Source organism: Zootoca vivipara, chromosome 2 (genome assembly GCF_965207765.1).
Source record: "Zootoca vivipara chromosome 2, rZooViv2.hap1.1, whole genome shotgun sequence".
In the NCBI taxonomy this organism is placed as follows: Eukaryota; Metazoa; Chordata; class Lepidosauria; order Squamata; family Lacertidae; genus Zootoca; species Zootoca vivipara.
Genome location: NC_142584.1, coordinates 13,802,899 through 13,819,221, shown reverse-complemented (window position 1 = coordinate 13,819,221; position 16,323 = coordinate 13,802,899). Strand labels below are relative to the sequence as shown.

The window sequence follows — 16,323 nt, the reverse complement described above, 5'->3', positions numbered from 1 at the left end:
TACAATGCCCATCATCCCTCACTACTGGCCACTGTTGGATGCAGCTGATGAGAAGTGGTCTAACAGAATATGGGGAGGCATAGTTGTTTAAACCTGGAAAGTCATTAACACTTGTATTCATCACTGTCCTTTGCTATGACATACGTAGAAATCCCAAGCGATCTCCTTTTTGAACTGAACTGTAACATAGTACAGTATTACACAGCCTTAGTTATGTAATACTAATTTAAAGGCAGCTTAATCAATTAAATGTTTTACAATCTGACTTGCACAAGTGAAAACATGGACTAGGGACATCCTGGCTGATCTTAAGCTTTGAAGAGCAGGAGCTCCTTGATAAACGCAGCTTATATGCCAATGCACCTTGAATTTGGTCCAAGCACACAGTGGTAAGCAATGTACTTTGTTTTAACAGAGTTTGAGATTACACTTCATTTAGTATCCATTATACTTTCCAAATGTCTTCATAACTGCAGCCTTGTAAATAAGCTTGCGGAAGGTACTGGCCTGCAAAAAGAAATACTAGCTTACTGGGGGTTAGCAGAGGTGGGATGGAGAGGGCTTGTGTCCTTTGGCAGTTTCTTTGCTGGGAGTAGAGGAGCAGTTGAGCACTCTGTTCCTCTCCAATCAGCCTGTTTGTTTGCTTCCATGGAATTCAGTATATTCACCTTCATGTAGTTCCTTGTGGCACCTTAAAGACTTGCATGTTTATGGTGGCTTAAGCTTTCATGGACTGGCATCCGCTTAATCAGATTCATGAAGTGTTACTTTTCAGCTAGCAACCTGGGCTCATGAAATGCCCATAATACTGTAAATACATTTGTCTCCTATAAGTGCCACACAACTATTTTCTTGCTTTGTTATTTTGTTGCAACAGGTTAGCAAGGTTGTACCTCTGAAAGGTAAGTTTCAGGTGGTTAATTCATTGCAAGAGAGAAAAGTGTTATGCATTAATGCTTTATAGCAAGTTATATGAACTTTTTTTAAAAAAAACTTCTGAAAGTGTATGGCAGCATTTAGAGATTTATTTCAGTGAGATAGATTGCACAATAGAACTCAGTACAAGTTGCAGTTGCTAATACATATAATGATAAGATTGTATATGCAACCACTGCATTGTTTTTTTTATTAGGTGGAGTGGGTAGACTTTAATGAGATAGGCCAGAGTATGCTTTTTAATTCACATCATCATCTTGCTGTTTTTATTACATTTTGATATAAGACAAATACTGTAACTGAATTGGGACCTTTGCTCTCTTCCATACTGGAGACACGGGCACTATGCCTGGTGCGGTGTAATATGAATTGAGCTGGTAACAGCTGAAAATGTAGTTACCAATATGTAATTGATATGTGGGTTTAACAAACTTTTCATCTAATAAAATATGCCCACAGCTGGGTGACTTCCATTGTTAGGATAGACTGATGAGTGCAGATTCATCTGCTGTCCTTGGATCGGTTTGCTAAATGGCAGCTATGAAATCTTTGGTGATCAATGCACTTCTTAAATGAATTTCCTCACCCTCTTCTGTTGCCCATTTCCATTACCCATTATAAAAAGAGGAATCCTGCACTTTTGAATTGAGGTGCCTGCAAACATACAGCCCCACAGGAAGGAAATACGTTGTTGTTTATGCTGTAGTGGGATCTCAAGAGGCTATGTTCTAGTTTTTGTGTAGAACATTATGGTCTAATTTTGGCAAACTACTGTAATGTGCTTGGTTTGGGCTACTTGATAAACTTGGTGACATAGAGATGAACTACAGAACTAGTGCACTTAGGACTAAAACAGATGTACAGTCGTACCTTGGTTGTCAAATTTAATGCATTCTGGGAGTTCGTTTGACCCCCCAGAACCATTCAGAAACCAAGACGTGGCTTCCGATTGGCTGCAGGAGCTTCCTGCACTCAATCAGAAGCTGCAGAAGCCGTGTCGGACATTCGGCTTCCAAAAATCGTTCGAAAACCGGAACACTCACTTGAAAAGAGAATTAGACAAATTCATGGAGATAGCTATCAAAGGCTACTACATGTGATGACTGCTCTGCCTCCACCGTTGGTGGCAGTAATGCTTCTGAATACCATTTGCTGGAAACTACAGGAGAGGAGAGTGCTGTTGTACTTATGTTCTGCTTGTAGCTTTGTGAATAGGACTAGATGGGTCATTGGCATGGTCCAGCAGGCTCTTTGTATATTCTTATGAGTTATAGTAAAAGCCATGGAAACCTTCATGCACTGCTTTTCGCATTCAAATGAATTAACCAAGTGTATGATGTAGCTGCATCTTCAGTGTAGCTGCTGCTGTTTTGTCTTCTAATTTAGTTTATTATCTGCCCTTCACCCCCATTGTCCAGAGTGGGCTACAACAATGCTAAATACAGTCAAACCTCGGTTCTTGAACTGCTCCGTTGCTGAACGTTTGGAATCCTCCGATTTTCAAACATTCCTTGGAAGACGAACGTCCAACGCGGCTTCTGATGAGTGCAAGAACCAATCGGAAGCTGCACCTCGGAAGTCGAACTGTCTTCCAGAACAGATTACATTCGACTTCCGAGGTTTGACTGTAAAGTATTAAAAATGTACAATCAGAATTATAGGGTGGGTCTTGAAAATATATTTACCAGGTTTCAAAGCCTAAGGTAAAGAGCTCTCTCTCTCTCTCTCTCCCTCCCTCTCTCTCTCTCTCTCTCTCTCTGCCAAAAACTGTATAGTGAAGTTGACAGATGCATCTCTGTGGGGAGGAGTTCCACAACCTACCTATAGGTACATGCTGGCATGCTAGTGCTACACAAATGTGCCAGTACCCATGATAAGTGCATTTAAGTATGTCAGGGAAAGCATGGAACATTTACATCAATAAGCATTTGCCTCTTGCTTGTGTCAGATTTGTTTGAGCTGATCCCTGAGCAGTTTCTGATCTGTTTAACTGGAACTTAAAATCGCCCATTATCAATGTACCGCCCCTCACCCTAGCATAGGTTAATCTGCCAGAAATGTAATGTTTGAAATGGCCCTCACATTCCTTTCTTAAACATCTCTCTTTGGAAATGGGCTCCAGTACCTCTCGCTGTGGATTTGTGCTTTGAGTTCTTGCTGTAGTCGACTGTAGAATTCTTTTCAAAAGATTACTGTATTTTCCTTTTTCCCTCCCATACATTAGGTACTATGCAAGGGAAGGAGTGGGTATGAAATTTGTGTTCTAAAAAGTTCACCTATCTTAATGAGCTTATTGAGATGCTCAGGATGTGATTACATATTGTGTTCGGAGAGTGTTTCTATGAATGAGGAAGACAGCCAGACAGAGTAGTATCCAGCTGGCCCAAATTTGTCTGTGACTTGTACCATATTGAAAATTCTATATAGAAGTAAGAAGATGCTGGATCAGGTCAGCTTGATAAACTTTTTCTCTGTGTTCATTTGTTACATCTTTGGGATTTTTATTTTCCAGATTTATTGCAAGACCATGTGCTGCACTTCTTAACATTCAAAAATGTGAACCTCGCAGAGCTCAACCCAATGCAATTCTAGAAAAGGTGTTTACATCTATCACTAAGGTGAGTGATGCTTCAAATTTTTGTTTGAATCCAATAGAATGAATAGTGGTGATAAGAACCATACATACCACCTTGAGCTCCTTGGAGGCATGGGGGATATAAATGTTATTAAATAAATAAAATGCTCATTTCCCCCCAGTTCTGTTGTTTTCCAGGGAAAATAAACTTTTCACTACTATAGTAAACATTTAGCTACACATAACCAGAAAATCTGGCTACATGTCTTCTTTACATTGTTTTGTATGTGTTGCTGTCTACTCCCCACTTCCAATGTGTGTGTTGAGTGCATACATATAGTACTCAGACTATAATTCTATAAGGTTTGGACAGAAACCAGGCAAGGTACTGTTGAAGATAATGGATCGTATCATTTCCTCCATACTTCTCAGTTTTTCTCTGAAGAAAATTACTTCTTTTCTTACTGCCACTACTACGGTAGGCTAATCTGTTGAGTTATTTTCCTATGGCCTGCGTTTCTCAGAACATTGATGTGTAGACTATAATAGATGCAACCAGTGTTTTCTTTTTCTTTTTAGAAAAAGGGGTGTTGATACCTACCATGAAGTTGTTAGAGAAAGTGTCATACTTTTAACGTGGGGGGGGGGAGTGCTGGTGGTGCGTACCCCTAGAGAAAAGCTCTATTTGCAACAGCATTAAACAGAAGACTAACCTTTATCAGAACTAGGAATGAAGGTTTGACAATAATTCACATACACCCCTAAACCTTACCTATGCTGAAACAGGCATATTTCCAAGAAACTATGGATTTATTTCTGTTTTATTCTCCACAGGATGGATCCTGGAGGCTGACTTCTTATTTCTGTTGAATGCTTTTAACTCCCTACTGTTGCTTTTAATTTATATCAAATACTCTATTGTAAGAATATCCCCGTCATGCTCTGTTCACCTTGGCTACTTTTGTTAGCAAAAGGACTAATGTAAGGCAAATATAGGCGTAGTTTTGAAAGCACTTGAATGGAAACTAGTTTTGTTGAAACTAGCCTGACATCAAATCATGTTTTGCTGGCAGAATTCCAGGTGATGACTAGGAACTTTCTGCACAGATGCCTGTGGCTGAAGGGAATAAATCTCCAGTAGTATTGTCATCTTTTTGAAAAAGATAAGGAAAATACTGCAAGCAGTCAGTAGAATAATCCAAAATGTAAAAATGCAGTGTAATACCTTACGGGTGTGTTAAGCTTACACACTTTGGTTTTGTGCGGGTATGTGTTATTTCTTCGGAATTTGTTGTTCATGGCATCTTGCATCCACATTTTTATTTCATATTATCATATTGGATCTTTATGTATATTTCTGCTAATAATTTGCTTCTTGAACTGATTATTTAACCAGTGATACTTTTTCTAGCAAAATATTGTGCAATTTTGTATAATATGCAGCAGGTCGAAGAATAATTGGGTGATAATGGGAAGAGTCTGTTTTGGAAGGTAGCTAAGGAATATGTGTTTGATTACCTTCTAGTGTCCAGATGCAAGAAGATTAGAGGGCTTGTCAAAACAACTAGATTGGGATGTCCGAAAAATCCAGCGCTGGTTTCGTCATCGAAGGAACCAAGATAAACCAAGCACTCATGTGAAATTCTGTGAGAGCATGTAGGTTTGTGTGTAGTTCACCTCTTACAGGTCCAATTGTTTTGTTTTGTTTTAAAATTGACATCTTGTGGTCTCTGAAATTTTGAAGAAAGGCATTTTTGTAAAACAGGTGCTATTCAGCAGTAGGCATTACTGAAAATTCTTTTAAGGTTATATCCAACTAAATCATTGCATGGAACAACAACTACAAGTGCAGTTGCAGCTGCTCCCTCTTCTCCTTGTGTGCCTCCAGTATGACCCTCAAATCTGCTCTAGAGGGCTAGAGGGAATCCCCAGAGCAGATTTGGGGGGTGCATGGGGAAGGACAGAGAAGGGAAGTTCCATTGCACTTGTGGAAGTCGTTCCACGTGCACAATTATTCAGCTGGATACAACACTTATTTTTTTATTTGTACCAGGAGATATATTTGGATGTTTCACCACTATTTGTGTTTCAGTGTGGTAAAATAGCTCTTTCACCTTTAGTTTGGAGTGTACAGCAAATAGCTATAATCTTTTAATCTTTATGCAAGCTATATTTTATCCTTTGAAGTTATTTCCCATTGCATGCACTTGAATTTTTCCTGGGCTCTCATTTCTTTTCATTCCCACTTAAATTTATTTTCTTACCCTTTTCTGCATGACCTCTATCACTATAGTATCTGAGCATCTTTGCCTTCCTGCCTGCTACTTCTGTGACTTCTGCCTCTCTTCCTCAGTGGCTTCTTCCCCAAGATATTTGCTTTAGGTGAGTGGGAGTCTCATTTGACATCTGTCTGTCTTTGGTTTATACTCTAAATTGGAAGCTGCTTCATCGTAAGCCCCATTCCCATGTTACTCGTGAGTAGGGCATTGCTGTGATTCATGCGATCCTGTCCCTGTTGTAGCATCTCCTCCTTCAGAAGAAGTTTGTCTGAAGTGTCTGCAGTTGTCTGAAGTGAATGCCCAACATAGAAGAATTCTTGTGAGATCAAGATACATGCAGGAACTCACATTTTGAGGTTTTACCAGACAACCTTCGTGTCCATGCATATGCTTTTTCCTCTTATTGTGGGGCTAGCATAGTTGTGTGCAGTCATACCTCGAGTTTGTTTACTTCCGGGTTCCGCTGTGTGCAGAAGCGCTCTATCGCTGCTCGGGTTGCGGACTTTTCGGGGTGCGAATGGCACCCAGAACGGATTGGGTCCGCAACCTGAGGTACCACTGTATATCAAAGTCTCCTATGGATATTTTATAGATCTAAATTACATTATGTTAAGTCTCTAAAACATGTTCATTTTAATGAAGGAAGTCACAGAGGGCTCTAATTAACCTTTATTTTGAGTTAATTTTGGATTTTTCCCTGGTTGGTGCTTTACAACATCAAGATATTTGTGCCAGATATTTGATTCTTACTTTTTCACTTCCAGGTGGAGGCTTACATTTTATTTCTCTATATTTACGTATGGACTCAGAATTCTTTGGTTGGTGAGTATGTTGCATAATAATATATATTCGGTGGAATTAAATTGAGAGATTCAATTGGTCCTTGGGGATTTCCTTGACATTATTATTTGCGTTGTCAGTTATTCCTTCAATTCTATCCTGGCAGAACAGGAAACGTAGCCTTTATATCACTCTTCATCTCAGGAATGCTGCAACTTTCTCTTTTTGACTCCAGAACCAGAAATACCAGTCCATGATTTGTGATGCCTTTTGTTTGTTGTTTCTTGAAAAGGGTGTTGATCCCTATCTTACAATCTGTGGTTGCTTGTATTGAGGGGGAAACCGCTCCCCCTCAATATAAGGGATCCCATATCAACACTTTCTAGTTGTAGTGTTTTCTAGTATCTTTCATTCATTCATTATTATTATTTTAATCTAGTCACCCTGGTTTTGGGATACTCGACAATGCTGGTACAACTACCCTTTTCAGGTATGTGTTGTCTTTACTAATAGAAGCTTGTAACAGTGTTAGGTATAATTTCCTTAAGTCCTTCAGCTTTTGACTAATCATTTTCTTCTTGAACCAGTTTGCCACTGGAAGTACTGATATATACACAAAGCTCCCTCATTTGATACAGCTTATCTGTCAACCTTGAGGGAAGTAACCTGTGGAACAGCTGTGTCTGTCAAAATAAGTGGTGCATCCTGACCTTGCAAATATATTTTCACATGTTAGAGCTTAACTTGGAGCTCTGGTAAATCAAAGGTGATGGATTGTAGGACATGTGCCTGGTTGTTTTTCAAAGTGAATTTGTAGATACAGTGGTGCCTCGCTAGACGAATTTAATTCGTTCCACAGGTCTTTTCTTATAACGAAAAATTCGTCTAGCGAATCCCATAGGAATGCATTGAATTTTTTTTTGCCCATAGGAACGCATTAATTGAATTTCAATGCATTCCTGTGGGAAACCGCGATTCGCTAGATGAATTTTTCATGAAATGAATTCGTTTAGCGAGGCAACCTCTGCTCGAAAAATCCTTTCGTTAAGTGGAAATTTCGTTAAGCAGGGCATTCGTTAAGTGAGGCACCACTGTATGTCAAGAAAAAGGTAATTCTTAGAGCAAATGGGCATATTATGCTTTGCTACACATTCTACTAGTGTGCCTTTTGATGATCTGGCCTGTGTAGGAGGTAATGGGCATACTGTACTTTACTTAGAATGTGTTTGATGCTTTAGTGTTAAACGTAAGGGATGAGGGAACACAAAATAGCTGGAATGATGCAATAGGGAGAGATTATATAGTGACAGTTCTCTGTGTGGTGTAGACATTTTAGTCCTGCAGTCATTATGTAGATAGATTTAAAACTAGTGAGAAAAACTGTGTGTGCTGAAAACCGTCCAGTCACTAAATAAACACACACTGCAACTGCATCTGAACTCAAGTTTTTGTCTTGTTGCTGATCTATCAAAAAAGTGCTTTTTTTATGGGTTTGAGGCTCCAAACAGTACAGGCTGATTGCTCTCTAGGTTTTTTTTTTTTACATGATACTTGAATGGTAGGGACCCAGATGGCGCTGTGGGTTAAACCACAGAGTCTAGGGCTTGCTGATCGGAAGGTCGGCAGTTCAAATCCCTGCAACGGGGTGAGCTCCCATTGCTCGGTCCCAGCTCCTGCCCACCTAGCAGTTTGAAAGCACGTCAAAGTGCAAGTAGATAAATAGGGAAGGTAAAGGGCGTTTCCGTGCGCTGCTCTGGTTCGCCAGAAGCAGCTTTGTCATGCTGGCCACATGACCCGGAAGCTGTCTGCGGACAAACGCTGGCTCCCTTGGCCTATAGAGCGAGATGAGCGCCGCAACCCCAGAGTCGGGCACGACTGGACCTGATGGTCAGGGGCCCCTTTACCTTTACCTTACTTGAATGGTAATGCTGAATTCTTCTCTGATCCTCCTCTTTTAAAATTGCTGTTTCTAAGTACAGTAACATGTATTTCAAAAGCACACACAGCAAGTAATCTGTGTCCCCTATTAAATGGACCCCTATTAAATGGAAGACACACTTTTTAAAAGTTAGCTAAAGGCTGTCAAGTTTTGCAGCCTGGGGAATAGAGATTTCTACCAATCTACTTGTCTCCCCCCAGTCCTTAGCTTGTCACCCCTCATTGAGATTTTGGGAGTGGGGCATCAGAAATATTGCCCTTTCCCTGAAAACTGAAAACTATGCCCAGGAGAAGGTGATGGACATTTTGGTGCAGTCAGGCCACCAGGTTTCAAGTGTGGTGGGAGTTTTTGCTGCCACCTTAATGTTATCCTCAAGTGCAAATGACAGCTGTTTATATAAGGGTACAGTTGGGTGTGATTTTGGGAGATCTGCATCAGATCTCACTTAAAAAGCCATACATAATAGCAGCTCTGGGGGAGGAAGCGGGAAGAACCGAGAGAAGGGAGGATAGGTGTCTTTGTAATTACAATATTGAATGCTTAGGTCATTTTACAGGATGGAAGGACATAAACACTTACCTGTTTAAGTGAGCAGTAGAGAACCTCTAATTCTCCTGCAGGTCAAATTAGGCTAGAAAGTGATCACAGATTGTCCTGCAAAGGAGCAATAGAGAACCGAAAAGTGTGCTCCCAATTGCTTTTTGGCAAGCAAGCCTTGTTGTCAGCTTCAATCAGTTGATGGACAGCGATAGCAAACCCTGCTGAGATGGGCTGCACTTTGGAGCCCCCAGGCAGGGTTGAGCACCCAATCCCTTGCCAAAGCAAGGCATGCCTATCAGTTTACAAGCCCTGCAGAGAAACATTCCATTCGCTTGCACTTTTTGAAATAAAATTGCATAGGCAAAGGGATGCTTCACCTGAGGTCATGATGACACCGGGAGATTAATAGGTGAGTGACCCCAGCTATAAGTCAATTACATCCTTGGGGTTGGGGGACATCAGGATCTGGCTCTCTGGCTGGATTCAGTTCCCTATCAGTGGTTTTAAGTATTTAAATTGGGGTGGGGAACCAGATGTTGATGGATTACAGCTCCCATCTTCCCTGACCCTTGGGAGCTGATGGGCATTGGAATCCAGCAGCATTTGGATGGCCACAGGTTAACCATTCCTGCTTTAAGTAGCTCTTAATACATATGTTGCATGCTGTTCCTAAACAAGACTTTCTTTCTGTTTTTCAGCCCCTATCATCTAGCCTTTACTACTATTATATTGTGGAACTGGCCTTCTACTGGTCTCTTATGTTTTCCCAGTTTATAGATGTCCAGCGAAAGGTAATTAACTAGCTGTTTCCAGGAGCCTTAAACAATCCCATTAACCTTTATGAATGAGGGGAAGAATCATTCAGTACCAAGTAATAGAATGACTGATTTGTATCTTATAATAAAAACTACTTTGATTAGAAGACTTCTATCAAATGCAAACTTGTGATGAGTGAAGTATGTGTATATGTCTGTGTGAATGTATTATGATGACTCATGTGAGACTGGTTGAGCCTTTTATCCTTTTCTAGGAGAGGGGGGAAACTAAGGACTCCTATGTGTGGTTTTCTACATTTCCTAGCTTGGTTTTTTTTGGGCTATGCTGAAAGCATGGGTTTAGAACAAAAGCAGACAGGTGCTCTCAGCTAGAAAATGTATATTGAGGCTGTGCTGACCTGCATCTTAAGGGCACTGCTGTTAGAGGTTGCCCTTTTCTACACGGTGTTGTAGTCAGGTCCAATGTGAATCCGGTACAAATGTGCATTTGGACGTGTGACATTGGACTGTCCAGGCAAATAAATGTCACTAGTTTCATGGGTTTGTATCCTTTCCTCTTTCCCCCTGCTCCACAGTATTGCTTTACCTAGGCATGCTATTAATCCTTGTTGTGTTTTAGGTTCCTTAAACCTGAATGTTTTCATGCCAGTATCTCTAAGATTTCTCTGCTTAGATCAGGTATCCCCAAACTCGGCCCTCCAGATGTTTTGGGACTACAACTCCCATCATCCCTAGCTAACAGGATCCAGTGGTCAGGGATGATGGGAATTGTAGTCCCAAAACATCTGGAGGGCTGAGTTTGGGGGTGCCTGGCTTAGATAGTGTTCAACAGAGAAATGCTCAGTAAGTTGTGATTTAGATGCTTTCCCAATTTGATTAAGGAAGGAATTTATCATTTTTCCTTTGATTGTTGAAAGCAGTAGCATTCTTAAGGCATATGTTCAAAGGAGCTTACGGAGAGAGAAAATTAAAACTAATAATAAAAAATTAATTTTAAAAGCTTTTTTTTTTTTAAAAAAAGATATAGATCAGCTAGTTGAAAACATCATTCCATGAGAAATCCAATTTACAAAAAGTGGTCTTGTGTTTCCTGAATAAGGTTCTGTTGAATACAGTGAGCAAACTGGAATCCAAGAGTATAAAAGAAAAGTATGGAATCCCAAAGCCACAGACATTGTTTTGCATTTCTGTAAGAAACAGACATCAAGAATAAATATGACAGATAAAAATCAGTTGCATTAATGTATACATATAGGAGAGCACAAGGCACAAACAGGAGTTGAATAGTTGTGTTATAGTAGCCATAAGAATAAATATTTCAGAAGCTGTTGATGTGTCCTGGAGTGATCATGATTGTCTACCCCCATCATTGCAAAACAAAGGAACTGGCAGTTTGAGTATTGTTGAATGCAATTGTTGTTTTTATATATGCTTATTAAACCTTGAGTCCCTGACCCAAGGTACTCATTTATTCCGGGAACTGCCCTGAAACCTCTGGGCATCGGGCAGTATAATAGATAAATAAATAAATGCATACTCTGTTTTCTCAGAAGGAGTGCCCAGCATTGGCTGCTTATCATGAGGCTTGGTTCCTAGAATAGGCTACCCAATCTGTACAGATTCTACACCCAGAATGGGAGCTTGCTGAAAGAAAAATTAAAGTCTATTGTCTTATTCTGGCACCAGTGATTTTTCCCCAAAGCAATACCTTTACTGATAACATTTCAGATTACAAAAAACTCCTAATTTTATCTTATTCAAACTGACTACATTGAGAGACACTCCTATATAGCAAACAACCCTGTTCTGCAATGTCCCTCAGATCAGCCTCCATAGCGGAGGACTGGAAAGTAGCCAAAGTAGCACAGTGGTGTTTTTTTAAGGGTTCCAGCAGGGATCCTGAAAATTACAGGCTGGTTAGCTTAACGTCTGTCCCTGGAAAACTGATGCAAAGTAATGTTAAAGATAAAATAACCAACTATATAGATAGAAGAACAAGGGAAAGTCTTGTCTCACAAACCTATTGAAATTCTTTGAGAATGTCAATAAGCATACACAGTCGTACCTAGGTTCTCGAATTTATTCGTTCCGGGAGTCTGTTCAACTCCCGGAAACGTTCGAAAACCAAGGCATGGCTTTTGATTGGCTGCAGGAGCTTCCTGCATTCAAATCGGAAGCCATGGAAGCTGCGCTGGTCGTTCGGCTTCTGAAAATCATTCGAAAACCAGAACAATCACTTCCGGTTTTCAATTGTTCAGGAACCAAAACGTTCGGCAACTAAGCCGTTAGACATCCAAGGTACGACTAGATAGCAGTGATCCAGTTGGCTTGGACTTTCAAATTACTTTTGACTAAGTACCTCACCAAAGACTCCTGAGAAAGCTTAGTAGTCAAGGAATAAGAGATCAGATCAAAAATTGGTTAAGACGCAGGAAGCAAAGTGTAGGAACAAACAGACAGTTCTCCAAATAGAGAGAAGTAGTGGGGTCTTTGTCTTTTGACTTGCTAATAAATGATTTGGATTTAGGAGTGAGCAGTGAGGTGGCCAAATCTGCTGATAATGCTAAATTGTCCAGGGTTGTTAAAACAAAAAGAGATTGCAAAGAGCTCCAAATTGGCCTCTCCAAACTGAGTAAATGGGCAGTGAAATGGCAAGTGTAATCCACTGTAAACAAGTGTAAAATGATGCAAAAAAAACAATAATCTTAACTTCACGTACATGGTCACAGGGTCTGAACTGCAGGTGACAGACCAGGAACCAGAGTAGATAACTCGATGAAGATGTTGGCCAGGGTGCAAATCCCATGTTGTCATTTCTGTTGAGGATTAGGAAACTTTCTCACTTTCAAGAACACTAATGACACACCAGTTTGATTTGTGGTGAAGTGATGGCTGTACAGATTTCTAGACTGCTATTCTATAATAAATAATTGTGATCTTGAAAACAGCTCGCCTTTGTGTCAGAAAGAAGTTTGTAGGTGCTAAACTAAAGATTTCCCAATCTGTATATTGTTGTGTTCCTTGCACTCCGTAGTGATATCATGCTGGTACTTGTTTTTTTCAGGATTTCCTGATCATGTTTATTCATCACTTGTCAGCAATTATACTCCTTAGTTTCTCCTATATGAACAACATGGTGCGGGTAGGAAGTTTGGTTTTGTTGATTCATGATGCATCAGATGGCATCCTAGAAGTAAGTACCTCACACTATTCTATTGAGTTTTTACCACTGTATTCAAATGGCTTGTTTGTGTTAGATGCTTTTTATTTTTTGTTGCGTACAACGGAACAAAGTAATAACCATTTCTTAAACCATTTCTTAAATGATGGGATTATTGCATTGAAGTCTGGAGGAGTTTTCTTAGAGCTTCTCCCTTTCCCCCCCCAGGTAGCAAAACTGACCAACTATGCCAAATACCAGCGAGTCTGTGATGCCACCTTTGTACTGTTTTGTGTGGTGTTCATTGTTACTCGTTTGGGGATTTATCCTTTCTGGTAAGTATTTATTGGGATTGAGGTGGGGGAGAGCAAGTCAAGGGATAACTTTAGGGGTTCACTGTGCCAAGAGTCTGGTACAGATGATTAAACAGCTGTAGCACAAAGGTAACCTCTGTAACAGGACCCCTCCACAGATGTGTGATAGGCAGCATATCCCCTGAAGGACTTGATTGATTTGGGGGCTCCATAAACAAAAGAGCCTGGCAGAATGCGTGAAGTGGCATCAGGAGCTCCAGGTTTTGGTTGTGCTGTTTTACTATTTTATTTACAATGGCAAAATACTTAAGGTGGGCCCTGAGTTGGGTTTCGAGCTCCTCAGGTTGCACAGTGCCCTTGCAGCTAGCGCTTGAGAGGCAAGATAGGGAATGTGGTCCCCGGTCTCTATGCAGTCATAATGCCAGAGGTCCTCTCCCCCTGTTGCAGAAGGGCCCAGTTTGAATCTGTGGAGATTGTTGAACAGTTCCTGCTAGCCACTCAGAAAAGGTGCCCTGCTTTAATGTTATATCTGTGTAGGCCCTTGAAAGATTAAGAACTTGGATTGTCCAGATTTCTGGATTACACAGGGAGCCTACACAGGTAGAAAGCGCTCTTCAGGAATTATGGTACTATCAACGCATGAGAATCCAGGAGGAGTCCTGCAACCCAGGGTTGCTCCTTTGTGCTGAGTGATTTGGGAAGAGGACTTAGGCTGCCCAGCACATCTGCATTTGAGGTGTGGTCAGCAGATGTCCCTCTGAGCATCTACTCATGTCAACTTTCTACCCTAGCTATCATTTTCAGCTATGACAGTAGAGTACTCCCTCAACCAAGGAGAGATTTCAGAGTATTAAATGACTTGAAATGTCTTCTTGCACTGGTACAAGTCTGTGCAAGTAAACAAATCTTCTTACTACTGGCCCTACTGTTTGTGATTACGTCGTGGCAATCTGTACGTATTGTTGCTACATCACTCAGCAAGCCCTTGGCGTGTGGTAGGGAGCCAGTGAATCTTTAATGCTGTTTCCATTGGTCTTATTGTAATCCCCCTGTTTCCTGGGTATGCCTGCTTATCTCAGATTGCAACGGGAAGCGACTTTGCTGTCTCGATGGTTGCATACTATGTAATGCCATACTGCACTTATCAAATAGCATGTGGTGGCTCATGTAGAAACTGTTTTTCCCTTTAGAGGTGGGAAGGTCCCTCCTCTGAGAGTCAGAAGGCAGGTTTGACTAATGAAGACCTGCGGGAGGAGAGTTTCAGGCTCTCTTTGAGTTCAAGCAACCAGAGGCCTCAGATTTCATTGGCTTTCTCCCTTTTTAAAGTCCGTAATATATCTGATATTTTCCTGCTGTAGCAAGGTGCAGTGGGGTAAATCACACATTTTCTGTCAGTGTAAGGCTTCCTAAATCCATTAAACATGTAAAACCAACAGACCGTTTTTTTTAATTTTTCTGGAAATAGATAAATTGGTAAGCATTTCAGCTCTTGACTCAATCAAAGCAATAACAAAAACTGAATGGAGAAGAAACTTGTGCCTCTGAGATGCCCACTCATATACTGAGATCTCTTAAGATTGGAGGCATTAACATTCTGTAAAGGAAATTTTTAATGGAGCAGATGTTTTTGTAGTCCAGTCAGCTTGGTTTCTATCTAGAAGCTGGGAGTTGTGAAAGATAAGCAAAGTGCCAATGTAACAACTTACTTCTTTGTCTTGCAGGTTACTGAACACAACTTTGTTTGAAAGCAAGGAAATAATTGGCCCTTATCCATCATGGTGGCTATTTAATGGGCTTCTTCTAATTTTACAAGTTCTAAATGTCATCTGGTCGTATTTCATCATTCGCATTGCCTACAAGGCCCTGGCACGAGGGAAGGTACAAATTCCTTAAGCACTGGGAACTCCCAGATACTTGCTACCTTTTTGCATATTTCACAACCTGTGGCTTTGAAAAGAAGTAGGAGGACTGCTGCCTGAGACAATAACTTTTTACTTCGATTTCAGTTTAACTTATATGTTCGTTCTACACAAGTGAAATTCAGGCTTTATACGCAGAGTATGCTGTGCAAATCAAATCAATTCGCACTTCTCCTTTGTGTAATTTACATGCCTTCCAAACTTGAGGCTTTGAGAGAAATCAGGATTTGCTGAATGGGAAGGAAAATAGAGCATGGAGTTAAGTAGCTGCTAGAATGAGAAAAGGATTTGTCTCTCTTCACACCACTCTTACTTCCTCCCATTAGTAATCGCACACACAAACCCACCGGCCATAGCTCTTGATCCTTCTCCAGACTGCCCATATTTATCCAGACCACCCAAGTAGTTCTCTTACATTGATGAATGTTACACACTTGTAAATGTGCAATTGTAGAGCGAATCGCAATTTTGCTCAGAATTCCCTGATGAGCTGTACTTCATGTTACATATCAAATGCTCCCCACCAGACAACATCAGAGGCTTATGTTTGACTGAAGTAGGAAATGCCACCCCAGCACATCTGGTTGGCCACTATGATAACTAGATGGACCTTTGGTCAGATCCGGCAAGGCTGCTCTTAACGTTCTTTTGTACTCTGAATTCTGGTACCAACATTTTATTGCTGCCAGATAAACCTGGCCTATGTAACAGTGCTAGGGGTAAACAATTGCTAAAAAATACAAGTAGGCACCAAGAAAAGCTTGAAACATCACCATGTAAAATGTGTTCATATAAACAATAATGCACAAAGTGTGCACAATACGTTTTAATAGTCATAGGGAGTGGCACAAAGCTAGGCAGAGCCTGTACAAAGCACAAACTGGAATAATGCTTGACATTCTTGGCTCCCTCTTCTAGGATTTCCACACACTTTCAAATCTGTCTTCTCAATCCTAAGCACTTTTTAAAGATGTAAATTGTAAAAACAGATATTGAGTTGCTGGATTCTGTATTATCATATACCAACCCTTGTTAGTGGACATAGGAACACTGCACTGAAAGGCTGGAGGGCTCTGTTTTGTTTTGTTTTGTTTTGTTTTTAATG

At 40.6% G+C, this 16,323-nt stretch overlaps 1 protein-coding gene across 1 annotated transcript in view; it reads left to right on the top strand.

The window, feature by feature from the left end:
- The window catches only part of CERS5 (ceramide synthase 5), a 31,801-nt gene that overhangs the window by 8,500 nt on the left and 6,978 nt on the right, over window positions 1-16,323 (top strand). Inside the window, exons 2-9 of the mRNA XM_035108087.3 lie at window positions 3,449-3,554; window positions 5,037-5,167; window positions 6,555-6,612; window positions 7,010-7,060; window positions 9,748-9,840; window positions 12,890-13,018; window positions 13,214-13,320; window positions 15,021-15,177. Coding sequence (XP_034963978.2) covers window positions 3,449-3,554; window positions 5,037-5,167; window positions 6,555-6,612; window positions 7,010-7,060; window positions 9,748-9,840; window positions 12,890-13,018; window positions 13,214-13,320; window positions 15,021-15,177 — 832 coding nt within the window. The remainder of the gene's footprint in view (window positions 1-3,448; window positions 3,555-5,036; window positions 5,168-6,554; window positions 6,613-7,009; window positions 7,061-9,747; window positions 9,841-12,889; window positions 13,019-13,213; window positions 13,321-15,020; window positions 15,178-16,323) is intronic.